Raw genomic sequence first — 12,511 nt, 5'->3', positions numbered from 1 at the left:
CTCAAAGCAGATAAAATGAGAAATGCACATAAATATTGCAAGGTACGTGAGCTGGGGAGCCCGTTCTGCTCTTTTCGGAGGCATTATCAGGCGGTTCGGAAATGGAAGAGGGGAGTGAAAGTATGGCAAATCAAGAGTATTAGCTAGCGGGGATACGCAACCACGCCCCACACGAAGCAGTGGAGCGAAGAGAGCTAAGCAAAGCAGGCTGAACATAGTTTGTAAACTCTTTGAGCTCATTTACCAATTGTACTGGATTGTATCGATTGGGTTTCCTTGTTTTAATGACCCCCCAGGAATTCCCATTTTTATTCGTTTCCTTTTGGCAGTCTATCAAAAAGCATTATCCAGCATAATTGATCCGATGGGATGGTATATTTGTGTAATTGAATCGCATAGTGTTGCGTGCGAATATTAGCTTTAAGTCCCTGTCCGCGCGCAGATAGACGTGCACCCTCTCCCCATCCTCATCCTTGCACGCAGAGGACCTTTAATATGTTGCAGCATATTAGAGGGAAAATTTGAAAAAAGAAGGAGAACGAGAATGAGGACAAAGAGACAAAGAGTGAGGGAAAAACCGAGAGAAATTCTTTAGCAGCTGGAGGGAATACGGGAGTCGCCAATGCCACGAAGAAAATGCAATACAAGATTAAAAAAAGGAAACAAACAAACAAACAAACAAACAAGCTATCTTTTCAAATGATATTAGTACACTGTGCTGTGGATGTAGAAGCAGGAAAGTTTATAAAATTTTGTGTTTATATATTTAATGGAAAAGAAAAGGAAAAGAATCCTGCCAAAGCAGCACCTCGTCACCGTACTGATTACGGTAACAGTAAATCCTACCAGTGCGCACGAAAGGCGCGATTCGCTCATCCTTGGCTTTATCCAAATTACTCTATACGAAAAGGAGCATACAGAATGCCGCCTATTACCGGCTGCCGCTACCCTTTGGCAAGCGACTTGTTTTCTTCGACCAATACTGTTTGTTTTGCTTTCTTTTTTAATCATTAAACAAATAACAAATAACAACAACAACATCAAGAAAAAAAAACAATCAAAAAGTAACTCATTTTGATCTCCCTTAGTTAGTCATGCGAGAACGTTTTATTATTTTAGAAGCACGCTGCGCACTGCTGAGTGAGCACTCAGCTCTGCTGACGCAGCTAAGAGTCCACGGGAAACAGGATACATAGTGCGGAGGAGGGAGTGGGGGGTTGGCCGTTGGACGGCTCTAGCCGTCTCTTTTCCCCCGACGTGCCATTTGCCTCGTTTCGTTGGGGTTTCCAGCAACGGGCCCCTGCAGCGCCTGATCCCTGTCCTTTGTGTCCTGTCATCTAGCACTTTCAGTTGCGGTACTTTAAGCAATAGGCAATGTAATATGTATGTGTGGTATGCCCAATCTGCGCATAATTCGAAGCCCAGGGAGTACGTAGGTACGGCATTGGAGCTTTCCTCCCTGTATGTTTCGGTTTAATGTAAATAAGGCAAACACAATAAGGCAAAAGAGAGAACCGGATACCACGGTACGAATCAGTAGCAATGAGGAACATCGCGAGAGTGGATAGGATCACAGGAGCGAAAGGCATTGCTTTGCTGCTCCGGATACGGAGGTTTCCGAGGTTCCAGCTGCTGCGTTCGCGTGCTAGTAGCGTGGTTCTCGAGTGTATCGAGCGCCTCTCCTTCTAATCGCCCTTTTTGTTCTCTTTTTATAATCTATTGTCTACCGTCTAGTTTTGCTTTTAATTCGTTTTACTTCGATTGTGTTTCTAGAGATTTCGTCGAGCGAATGATTTTCGTCAGGAGGTAGAGGGGTTTGGGAGGGGGGGGGGGGGAGAGGAGAAACACAAAGTTTCGCATTAGGAGCGCGCGCGCGCGGCGGTTGCTCGGCCATCGAAAATGAGATATGCTAATGTTTAGAATCATTGCAAATACAAACAAAAAGGAAAAGTAGGAGATGGTACGTGCCGCAAAGGTTATGCCACTAAAGAGCTGGTGAACGGTCTCGGGGTGAAGTCAGGCTTCAACAGAAACGGCACAGGGAGCGCAACGAGCAGAAGGGTGCTCCTGGCCATATAGGAGCGCTTTCCATTACTGAAGATATTCTCGCCGGAGGATGCACGAAATCTGGTTTCTATCGTCTTCCCCGACATCTATTCACCGAGCCTGTAATGTACATAGTATTGAGAAAACTAAAAAGTGAAAGAACGCAACCGTAAATTTGAAAGCAAAAGTGTCCCATTGTTCTCTAACGCGTATACTCGCGAACCTGCCAGGCCAGACCTTCGATTCCATGGTTTGTACAATTGCGGCGAGTGTAAACGACACACACATGCAATACCATAAACATAAGCGGAAGGATCACTACTACGCGATCCTCTTTGCCCTGTCCCGGAGCAACGCAGGAAGCAGCTGCTGCGGCCGCGCTTTCGGTCGAACAAGCGCTAGGGTGGTAGGCAGTGAAATACGAATTAAACAGGGCAAACACATACACAGGGCAATGTACGATGGTTTATGATTTATGAACAAATCTGCTAGAAATAGAGAAGCAGGTAGAAAGATAGAAGGAGAGAGAGAGAGAAAGAGAGCAGAAACAAACAAAAACAAAAACCAACATGAAGATGGCTAATAAAAGTTGATAAATTAATTACTTCTTTCCTTTCCTTTGATTTCAACAAATGTCCTCCGGTCGAAAGTTAATGCACCTAACTAAGAGCATTTTCTAAACTGTTAATTACTTAATGATGTTTTTCCCTCTTTAGTAGGCGTTTATGATTTGGTCTCTTTCCTACAGCAGCCAACAAGGAATTCGGATATTGGAAAAGAACAATAGTGCGTCTTTGGGTCATATTTAGTACCAATTCGTTACAGCGAATATTAAATGTATTAACTCTTTTCTCGATGATACATGGGAGCAAGACCACCGCGCACAAGTGTGTGCCCGCGAGGTTAGCGGTTAGATCAGTTTCTTTGCAATGAAATATCTACGTAAGTACAGCACCTGCCACGTCGCCAGTCCCAGTAGGCAGCTCATGCTGAAGATGCTGAAAAATAGCACCCTGCTGTTGGTCGATTCTGCGGTGCGACGAAGAAACCGTATTAATAATTCTGGTTGCCTTGCCAATTCATTTCAACACACAACCACTTACCGTTAGTGTCGCGCATTTCTTCTTCACGCTTTCGCATCAACGCAAAGTCTTGCACGATGGCGTCCGACAGATCCTCGAGTCGCTTCAGGTCTACCTCCAACGGTTTCAGTTTGGCCGCTTCTCCGATCTAGGCAGAATTAGGGAAATGAACCATGTTAGCTTCTATTGCTTGGATACCATCCAGCAAGCCAAAAATAAAACCAAAACTCTAGATTTGCTAGGAAAGTAACAAACTGTTATAGGAGTGTGCCATAGGCGGTGCATTTTGGGCTGTTGAAACGTACGGACGCGTTTGTATGTGGCTGACGCATACAGTACGCATACGTTAAGGAGACAGTTAGCTCAAACTATGAATCATTATGATCTAGGATGAAGTATATTATGGGAGATGCATCTTGGTAGACTTAGATGAGCTGGGACAACAAACGTATGTTTAGCAAGAGGGAATAAACTGTAAAACGCAAGGAAATAAAACAGAACAAAAAAAACCAAGACAAAAAAGCAAATCACAAACATTATGCTTACGATCAGCATTTAACTTACGACATTCATAAACTGAAAGTATCAATAAAGGATTCATTGAAAAAGAGAATGATTTTCTTTTTCCTTCAACTGTTCCAGCATTTGCGAATAGAGGAACGGTTCCAACAAAATTGCCTTAACGCAACGCAAATTGATGCTGTGGAAAGGGCGATTTCAATTGTTTTGCATTTACTTACCCCTTCATAGCTTTTCGTTTCAATACCCTTCTTTACATCGAGCGCTACTTCTTGGTCAATTCCACGATGAGCTGCAACACCAGTGATCGAATTAGGTTTTGCTAACTAAAATTACCTCCACTGACGGATGATGAAGTACACCATCCACACAGTACAGGAAGATCCCCAAGGTCCCCATTCATGGATACTCACTCGCTGGTACGTGGGAAATGAAACAAATCTCAAACGTGTCGTACATTTCCGACGTGAAGGAAAACTTGCCCTTCGACACGTCCTCTTTCTGCGCTAGAATGTGTCCCTTGGTGTCGCGTACCTACGGATGAAAGTAGAGCGTTCGTGAAAAGCAACCGGTGCTGTTGGGGCATACTATCGACACGCTGGCGATCTGAAGATCGTTCATTCACTTACCACGTAATCGATCTTTTGGCCCGGCGCGTTGGTGATCTCGTACTCGCCGGCAACGATTTGATTTCCTTGCATTTCATCGCGTAGACACTTTTGGGTGTTTGGGACTAACCGGAACATCACCCCGTGCGTTTGTGCCATAATCGCAACAACGAAAACTAGCAGTATCTTCACCAGCATCTTGCCAACCTGATGCTGCTGGTCTAACGAGGATTTGTTTTTTCTTCGAACAGTCCTTGTACGATACGTTTCTCTAGGTTCGTCCTGGCTGGAACGGAAGGCTTTAGCGTGGACTTATTTTTTTTTTATGCTGCGTGTCTGTTTTCAGAGTTGTACTGGCAAACAAAAAATCTTGATGTGTCGTTCCTGCCAAGCGTCTGACGTTTGGTAGCCAACGTGATGCGTGCGTACAGCGCATAAACCTTTTTATAGAACAGCCTGCCCAGACTTTGACAGGTCAGCCATCGGGCGTGCACAACCGAAAAAGTACACGCGGCGATCGAAGGCACAGTTCGTTCGATAATACATCCTCCTAGCCCTCGAAACTTGAACCTTCAGAGGAGTTTGAGGTGTTTTTCTATTTTTTAGAGGATTTTCCTTTTAAAAGTATCGCTCAAACCACGTAAAGATAATTCATGAGAAAATTTATGTTTGATGGCATTTATGTTGTAAACTTTTGCAATTGGAGTTTATTGAAAAGCATGAAGTAACGGATGTCTTAAGGGGAACACCTTACAGAAACCACCCTCTAAATGAATATTCCACTACTATTTTGTTCTGCGTAAATGCATAAATTATGCATAGCTTAAGCCAAAAGACTCTTTACCGTTTCATTGAACGCAACGTCCGCGCAAGTTTCTCCGTTTCCGTCCACCACAGCCCGGTCAGCATTATGTGCGAGTAGTAGCTCTATGCAGTCAACGTATCCACAGCTAGATGCGTAATGCAGGGCCGTTTGACCCTCAGAATCACGCAGATTTACGTCGATACCAGGGGCATCGAGCACCGACTGCAGAATGGGTACATTACCACGATCGGCCGCCCAGTGGATGATAGCAAGGCCGCTGTCGTCGAGTTGATTCAGTCGGTTCAGTGCGCCATCGAGCTCGGCCAGCGCCTCTCGCACTCCATCAGCATTGCCCGCCTTGATGCAGGCGAGCAACCGATCGTCGGATGGGCCTGCATCAGCATCATCATCATCATCATTGCGCTTCGGCACCGACACCGATACCCAACCGTTACTCGTTGCCGGCTGAACGCCGGCGTGAGCGTTGGAGCGTTCACCTTCGTTCGGTCGCCAGCTCGGATGCAGCTCGTTCAGCAGTTGCTCGTACCGGACCATCGCTGCCTTCGCATCGAGCTGGCCTAGCTCGTGCCAGGCAAACCATTTGGCTCGCGCCTGCATGTTAAAAATGCCGGGTTTAGTGGTATTGCACGGGCCCACCGTCGCCTGCTTGTAAAGCCCGTAGAACTGCAACAAATGCACCTGCTGGAACGTGTTGGTGTTCCGCTCGAGAAACTTGGTCGCACACGCGAAGCGTTCAGCGAGCGGGTCAGAATCTTCATCTAGAAAGTTATCATCCTCCTCTTCCTCCTTCTCTACGTTCGGCATAGCTGGAAGGCTTGTCCGTGCTGCAGCGACTGTCTATTATCGGGCCGCTATCGGGCGGCTATCGCTGAGCGCGCGGGCGAACCCCCGTTAGTCGGTGTGTTGGAAAAAGATGGGTGTGTTATCCAGTATGTGCTTCTGGTTGCGCTCCAGGTTCTCGAGGGCAGTCTTCTTTTGGAACGATACGAACCCGTACCCCTTCGAGAGTCCAGTCTTCCGATCGAACACCACCTGGGCCCAGGAAACCTTTCCGAATTGGCTGAAATAATTACGCAATTCCCGATGCCCGACGGTCCATGCAATGTTGCCGACAAAGATTTTCAGCGAACGGGCACTACTGGCACTCATACCGCCGGCCAAGACCTAAGGAGGGGAACGATAAAAAGGGACGCCGTTAGTACAGTATTCCTAACAGATAATAGATAGTTACAGCAACTACTTACTGATCGAGTGAAAGTGGAAATTGATTATTCACACGGGATTGAACCTTGGAATACGCGCTTCACGAGGTTCTGTTTACGGAACCCTTCGCCGGGGAAAGGTAGTGACAGCTTCGCTGGTTTTTGGTTATAAACGGATCGAGGAGTCCGAAATACCGCGGAATTTTCGACTCCTAAAGCCGCAGAGATATAAACGACGAACCCCTCTCGCTCGCACAAGCAGGAATCCCGGTAAGCAGGCACCTGCCCGTGTGACGAAAAGAGAGATTGTCGGTAGCAATCGGGAAAAGCGAGCGAGCTAGTGCTGTCTCTAACACAGCAGCAAGCAGCAAGCTCGTGCGTGTTTGCTGGGCCGCGCTGCTAAATTCGCCGCTAAAATAGTATATTTCGGAATATATATTCTATTATTGCAGTCCAGTTGTTCTTTTTATGTTCGTGAGTGGTTCGTGCGTGCGGTGTTCGGTTGTTGTGTCTTCTGGAAAGACTGGGTCGCTTCCACAAAAGCGGTGGTCAAGAAATGCGAAACACGACCAAGCGGCGACTGCAGCAGGGTGGCGGTAGTATCACAACACAAACACTCCTCGACTTCGATCTCGGCGAGTCATCCTCGGACTCAGATTTTCGCATCGAGGACCACGAGGACGAGAGCGACGATTGTTCGCTTGGCTCTAAGGAGGACTACGGCAAGGATGACGACGACGACGACGATAATGACGACGATGATGATGACGATGACGACGATGATGATGACGACGAGGACGATGAGGGAGAGGACGAGAACGGAAACGATAACAACGACGACGAGGACGGGAGCGACGATGGAGAACTGCAACAGCACGGCGGTGGCAAGTCGAAGATCGGGGCGAAGGATGATGTCACCATCGCCGTACCCCGTGAATCAAAAAATGGAATAGCGGATGATGATGGAGCGGAAGCAGGACAATCACAGGACGCTAGGACAATGGTGACGGCGAGGGCCGCAGCACCAGTAGTGAGCCTGCCACCGGAGCGAGACGCCGCGATCCAGAAGCTGCTCAGTAAACCGATCTGCTGTGCCTGCCTCGGCGATCGCAGCGACGACCAGAATGAGATCGTCGAGTGCGACGGGTGTGGTGTAACGGTGCACGAGGGTTGCTATGGCGTTAGTGAGAGCACCAGCATCAGCAGCACCGTTTCCTCGTGCTCGACTGAGCCGTGGTTCTGCGACGCGTGCAAGGCGGGCGTGGAGAACCCGGACTGCGAGCTGTGTCCGAACAAGGGTGGCATCTTCAAGGAGACGGATGTGGGTAAATGGGTGCATCTGGTATGCGCACTGTACGTGCCGGGTGTGGCGTTCGGCGAGGTGGACCAGCTGTCGTCGGTCACGCTCTTCGAGATGCCGTACAACAAGTGGGGTGCTAAGACGTGCAGCCTCTGTGAGGATGCTCGACTGGCTCGTACCGGTGTGTGCATCGGCTGCGATGCGGGCATGTGCAAAACCTACTTCCACGTGACCTGCGCGCAATATATGGGCTTCCTGTCCGAGGCGCACTCGGAGGAGGCGGATCAGGCTGATCCGTTCTACGCGCACTGTCGGATCCACTCGGACAAGACGCTAATCAAGCACCGAAAGCGTAATTACAACGCAATCAAGGTGAAGGCGATGCATCGGCGACAGTCGGCGGCGGAGGAGTCGGGCCGCGGGCAGAAACCGTCGCCTGAGCAGCTGCGCATCGAGCGGAAGCTGACCAAGCACCGGCGGCGCTACGTGTCGAATAAGGAAACCAAGAACGCACCGTGGGTGCCGACCCAGAAGATGCCCCGACTACTGATCACCAGTGCGACAGCATGCAAGAAGCTGCTACAGAAGGCGGAACTAATGGGACTGGATGTGGCGGCGATCGAGTTTCAGGAGGCGCAGATGGCGACCCTTCACGATGTGCGCAAGAAGTGGCACATCGCGCCAGCATTTAGCGTCGAATTCATCGGCTACTACCTCGACCGCTCGATCCGGTTGGGCGAGATGAAGAAGCACCTGCAGGAGCAGATGGTGCTAAATAAGCTACTGCTCGGTAAGCAGCAACTGCTGCGAACCATGTACGACCGTGCAGTGGTTCGAAACCAGGAGGCAGTGCGGAAGGGTGAGTCATTACGCGACTCCATCAACAGCCTGTATGCCCATTTGCTGGCTCTCTGCCCGAACAAGACGCTGGTTCCGATTGAGCTGATTGGAAAACCACCACTATCACCACCTTCCCCGGTTGCAGTAGCACCCGTTACACTGCCCGTAGCGACGCCAGTACCGGCGATAGCCTCACAACATGCCAAGACACACCCGGTCGGCGTGTCGGGTGGATCACCATTAGCCGGAAGTGCAGCACCTTACAGCAAGAGCGTCGTCATTAATGCACCGTCAACGTCCGGGGGTCTCTGCACTACGACAACCACAGCCACCCGCACGATGAGCGTACCGACGGCGGCTGCACTCAAAATGGGTGTTGGATTTCCGCTTCAAAATCTAATGGTTCCGGGAAAAAGGGACGACACGGGACGCATCCTGAGCACGCAGTGTAAGCAACAGCAGCAACACCAGCATCAGCAGCATCAGCAGCAACAGCAACAGCAACCGAACGGCGACGAGCTCCTGAGCGAGTGTGGCATCTGCAAGCGGTGTACCGATCAGCATTTGCTGGCCAAATGTGACACGTGCCATCTGCACTATCACCTTGGTTGCCTCAATCCACCCTTGACGCGTCACCCCAAGAAATCCAAGCTGTACGGCTGGCAGTGTTCGGAGTGCGACAAGTCGGACGACTCCAACCCGGAGACGGTGATTCTGCCGAAGGCACCGCGCAAATCGCGTACTCGCTACTCCAAGGATGGCACCATCGTGCCATACGATCTGTGCTACGAAGGTAGAACCGCGGATAGTCGCGAAGGATCGTTTCTGTCACGATCCGATCCACCGTACGCTCCCAGCACCAAGAAGCAACCCATCAAAGCGACGGGTGAAGCTAGTGGAGGAGCGGGGCAACTCGACAGCGTCAGCACCGGTGGTAGCACGACAACCTCACCAGAAACACCTATCAAATCGCCCGGCAAGCGTGGGCGCAAGCGGAAAGTGTTTGATCTGGAAACGATCACTACCATCTGCGGACCGCAGCAGCCGGTAGTGGTAGCCGAGCTTCTGCCACTACTAGCGGTATCGGTACCGGATACTGCAAAACCGAGGCCGGAATCGGAGCAGCAGGGCATCGCGACGGAGGATACAAAGCTGGAGCGACCGTCGTCCGACGATGACAAGCGGGTGCCACCGACAACGGCCTCGGCGGTAGTAGTGAGCGATGAGGAGGAGGTCACCGCTGGCAGGATGCATGCTTCGGACGGACGGGGCCAGACAGATGCACCAAAAGCATCGGTTACAGGCGAGGTAGGTTCTACCACCTCTACTACGGTACCGCCATTTGCATCGCCCTCGCAGTACGATCTGTGCCCCGGTGACGACGAGGATGAAGAAGATGACGAAGAGGACGATGCTGGTGGTACGCAAGGGGGACCGAATGGTGGCGTACGAGACCTCGTGCCGTTTACAGCAGCAGCCCCAACAACACAGACACCGGGTGACAATGGGACTACTGCCTGCGACCGAGAGCCATCCGCAGCAGTCGTGGATGGATTGACTGGCTTCTCGAGTCATCATAAGCACAGCAAGCGCCGTAAGGAGAAACACCGAAACCGGTCTCCAACCGACGAACGAATCACTTCCAAGGAACATCACAAGCGCAAGCGGAAACGCAAAAACCATCATGATTCGCGCGAAGACCTAGCCAGCACCGCCAGCAACAGCTACATTGATGGCGCCTACGGCGAATGTCGACCGCGTATCAAAATCAAGGTAATGAAGCAAGCGCACACAGCAACATAGCACAGAGACTTATTGTCACTCATTTCGCGACACTCCTTTCTAATTCTTACGCTAGATTAAATCCGTCTTCGATGGTTCCAACATGCACACGACGGAGATCTATTACGTTCGCAATGATACACCAGCGGAAGATGCCTCCATCAACGACCTTTCGGCCGACTTCTCCTCGTTGGTGCCCCCACAGGTAACACTTCACTTAAAAGCGTTCACTGCAAAGCATTACTCATCGATCATTCTCTCTCTCTCTCTCTCTTTCTCTCCCTTTCTCTTTCTCTCTCTCTCTCTCTCTTACTTGTCATAGATTCCAGAAAACGACTTGGCCGATTCCGAGGTGTACGGTGGGCCAACCTCGGAGATACTACCGAATGCCCGGATAGTTTTACCAATTGAGGGTCCAATTCGTGCAGTGGGCGGGCGAGCACGCGGGAAGCAGCGTGACCTCAGTGCTCGCGCCAATGCGCCCACCTCGGTCGGTGCCACCGGATACGGGACGCCAATCAGCGACGAATCTGTGTGTGACGTATGCCAGGCACCCGGCACCTCGAGCAACATTGTGCAGTACGTATACCACATCACGGCTACCACTTTAGTGCCGAACGTAAGAAATAATTGCCATCACTAATCCCATCCTCCTTTCCAGGTGTGACGAGTGTCACAAGAACTATCATTTTGGATGTCTGGAACCGCCACTTAAGAAAACACCTAAGCGCCGCGGTTACTCATGGCATTGTGCCGATTGCGACCCAACGGTAAGGGCGGTTGGCCTGCGGCTATTATCATTTATAGAGAAGTAATCAAAATTAACATCTCTCACTGTGCTTGCAGGATATCGAGAGCTAAGACGTGACCGGCAATACGTAGTTCAACCGCTCATCATCATCACCGAAAGAGTATTGTCCGGTTGGGACCTTTAGCCGTCTTAAACGGTTTCGTATATAGATGGGAGTTTTTATGATTATGCTTTTAGGGGTTCTAACCAGCAGTTGGATGTGCTATGTATTAATCTTATTATGCTGCCATTTTCACTAGAATAGCGTTATCTTCATTACATAAGGTAGGAATGTTTGCTACATTCATTCTATCAATTATGCGTGATAAGGACCTTATATTATCCACTTTTGATATATTTTTTATAATTTTTATATTTTGTTATATACTATACCAATCTCAACTACAACCGATGATACAACAATGTTGATTGTACACGGTAGGGATCTTATTTGATCCATTTTTTTTCAAAATCTGCTATATTTTGTAAATATTAATTATTGACTACATCGCTGAATCGTTAAAGACTGATCGTCTTCACTTTCGTAATTAAATTATGTTCTTTGAATTGTAAAGGGATGATGGATTGTGTGGAGCAGAACATTAGAATATTTTGTGAAAGAAACGAATGTAGTTTGAAACGAAAAAACTAGAATTATACAGAACATTGCGCATACATTCAGCGATATTTCGTTAGATCTTCCAGGCAATCAATCCAATGAGGTATCAAAGAATAGCTGTAGTACTTCAGAAATCTTGCCACCAGATGGAGTGGTCTTTCTATTATGGCGACTAGAACAGACAGATTAGATTCCGCACGGGTCCTTTATATGATTTTCCATATTTTTCTACGCTTTGGTCATGTATTTTTTTAAATCATTTTCTCAACAAAACAATAGCATAGCGCCTATCAAGCTGTATGCAATACACTGCTGCGAGTTAGTAGCATAATAGTTCGTTCGAATTTCTATATGAAGTGAGCTTTGACTAAGTATAGTCCGCCGCATTACTTATCCTCATTAGCGAGTATCGAAACTAAAGGATCTGTGCTCGCAAAAGCAGGCCCTCTCGGATCGTCCTGTTAAAGTTGTTGTGTGAATAACATGGATTAAATTGACGAGACATAAGCAATTGATAAAGCCGTAGCAGTAGGCTTGTTTATTGATCTATGATCAAGGGATGAACCGATTTTCTCGAAAATCCGTTTTTGCTACAATACTAATTTCAACAGTTTACACAACGAATTATGTTAATGTCAGGACAGAAATATATTAAGAAAAAAAGAGAGAGATAGGAAGGGAGAGAGAGAGAGAGAGAGAGAAAGAGAGAAAGAGAGAGAGAGAAACGGAATCATTTACATTCAGTCAACCAAATAGCTAGGGGCATGTCGTACATGTTGACGTAGCGAAAGATGCACGGAGCTAAAATTTAATCGAATTGAAGAACTGGTAATAAAAGAGGAATTTTCTTATCGAATCCAGACGTGTGTTTCCGAGGAAGAGGGAGAGGGGAGAAGT

General features: G+C 48.6%; 4 protein-coding genes across 5 annotated transcripts; 1 reads left to right on the top strand and 3 right to left on the bottom strand.

Annotated features, from left to right (window-relative positions):
* Window positions 1-2,840: 2,840 nt before the first annotated feature.
* LOC125948035 (transmembrane emp24 domain-containing protein bai) lies at window positions 2,841-4,651 on the bottom strand. 2 transcript variants are annotated; one of them, XM_049673666.1, is made up of 6 exons: window positions 4,277-4,651; window positions 4,061-4,181; window positions 3,869-3,939; window positions 3,693-3,704; window positions 3,150-3,276; window positions 2,841-3,075 (listed from the first exon to the last, which is right to left on the bottom strand). In XM_049673666.1, exons 1-6 carry the CDS (start codon window positions 4,451-4,453, stop codon window positions 2,957-2,959), a joined length of 627 nt encoding a protein of 208 aa, XP_049529623.1. In that variant the 5' UTR covers window positions 4,454-4,651; the 3' UTR covers window positions 2,841-2,956. The 2 variants fall into 2 exon arrangements, with proteins under 2 accessions (XP_049529623.1, XP_049529633.1); XM_049673676.1 differs by lacking the exon at window positions 3,693-3,704 and having other exon boundaries at window positions 4,277-4,646.
* A 251-nt stretch (window positions 4,652-4,902) lies between these two features.
* Window positions 4,903-5,885, bottom strand: LOC125953658 (acyl-CoA-binding domain-containing protein 6-like). Its single transcript, XM_049683367.1, has one exon. The coding sequence runs from the start codon at window positions 5,883-5,885 to the stop codon at window positions 5,079-5,081; it is 807 nt and encodes a 268-aa protein (XP_049539324.1). The 3' UTR covers window positions 4,903-5,078.
* An 87-nt stretch (window positions 5,886-5,972) lies between these two features.
* On the bottom strand, window positions 5,973-6,448 carry LOC125953669 (SRA stem-loop-interacting RNA-binding protein, mitochondrial-like). The gene is made up of 2 exons (XM_049683378.1): window positions 6,326-6,448; window positions 5,973-6,245 (listed from the first exon to the last, which is right to left on the bottom strand). Exon 2 carries the CDS (start codon window positions 6,228-6,230, stop codon window positions 5,973-5,975), a length of 258 nt encoding a protein of 85 aa, XP_049539335.1. The 5' UTR covers window positions 6,231-6,245; window positions 6,326-6,448.
* A 174-nt stretch (window positions 6,449-6,622) lies between these two features.
* Window positions 6,623-12,464, top strand: LOC125957437 (uncharacterized). Its single transcript, XM_049690133.1, has 5 exons — window positions 6,623-10,196; window positions 10,282-10,410; window positions 10,528-10,784; window positions 10,867-10,975; window positions 11,052-12,464. Exons 1-5 carry the CDS (start codon window positions 6,840-6,842, stop codon window positions 11,064-11,066), a joined length of 3,867 nt encoding a protein of 1,288 aa, XP_049546090.1. The 5' UTR covers window positions 6,623-6,839; the 3' UTR covers window positions 11,067-12,464.
* Window positions 12,465-12,511: the final 47 nt, after the last annotated feature.

Source organism: Anopheles darlingi, chromosome X (genome assembly GCF_943734745.1).
Source record: "Anopheles darlingi chromosome X, idAnoDarlMG_H_01, whole genome shotgun sequence".
Lineage (NCBI taxonomy): Eukaryota > Metazoa > Arthropoda > Insecta > Diptera > Culicidae > Anopheles > Anopheles darlingi.
Note: the sequence above shows the minus strand (reverse complement) of the source record. Positions and strands in the feature narration are given on the sequence as shown.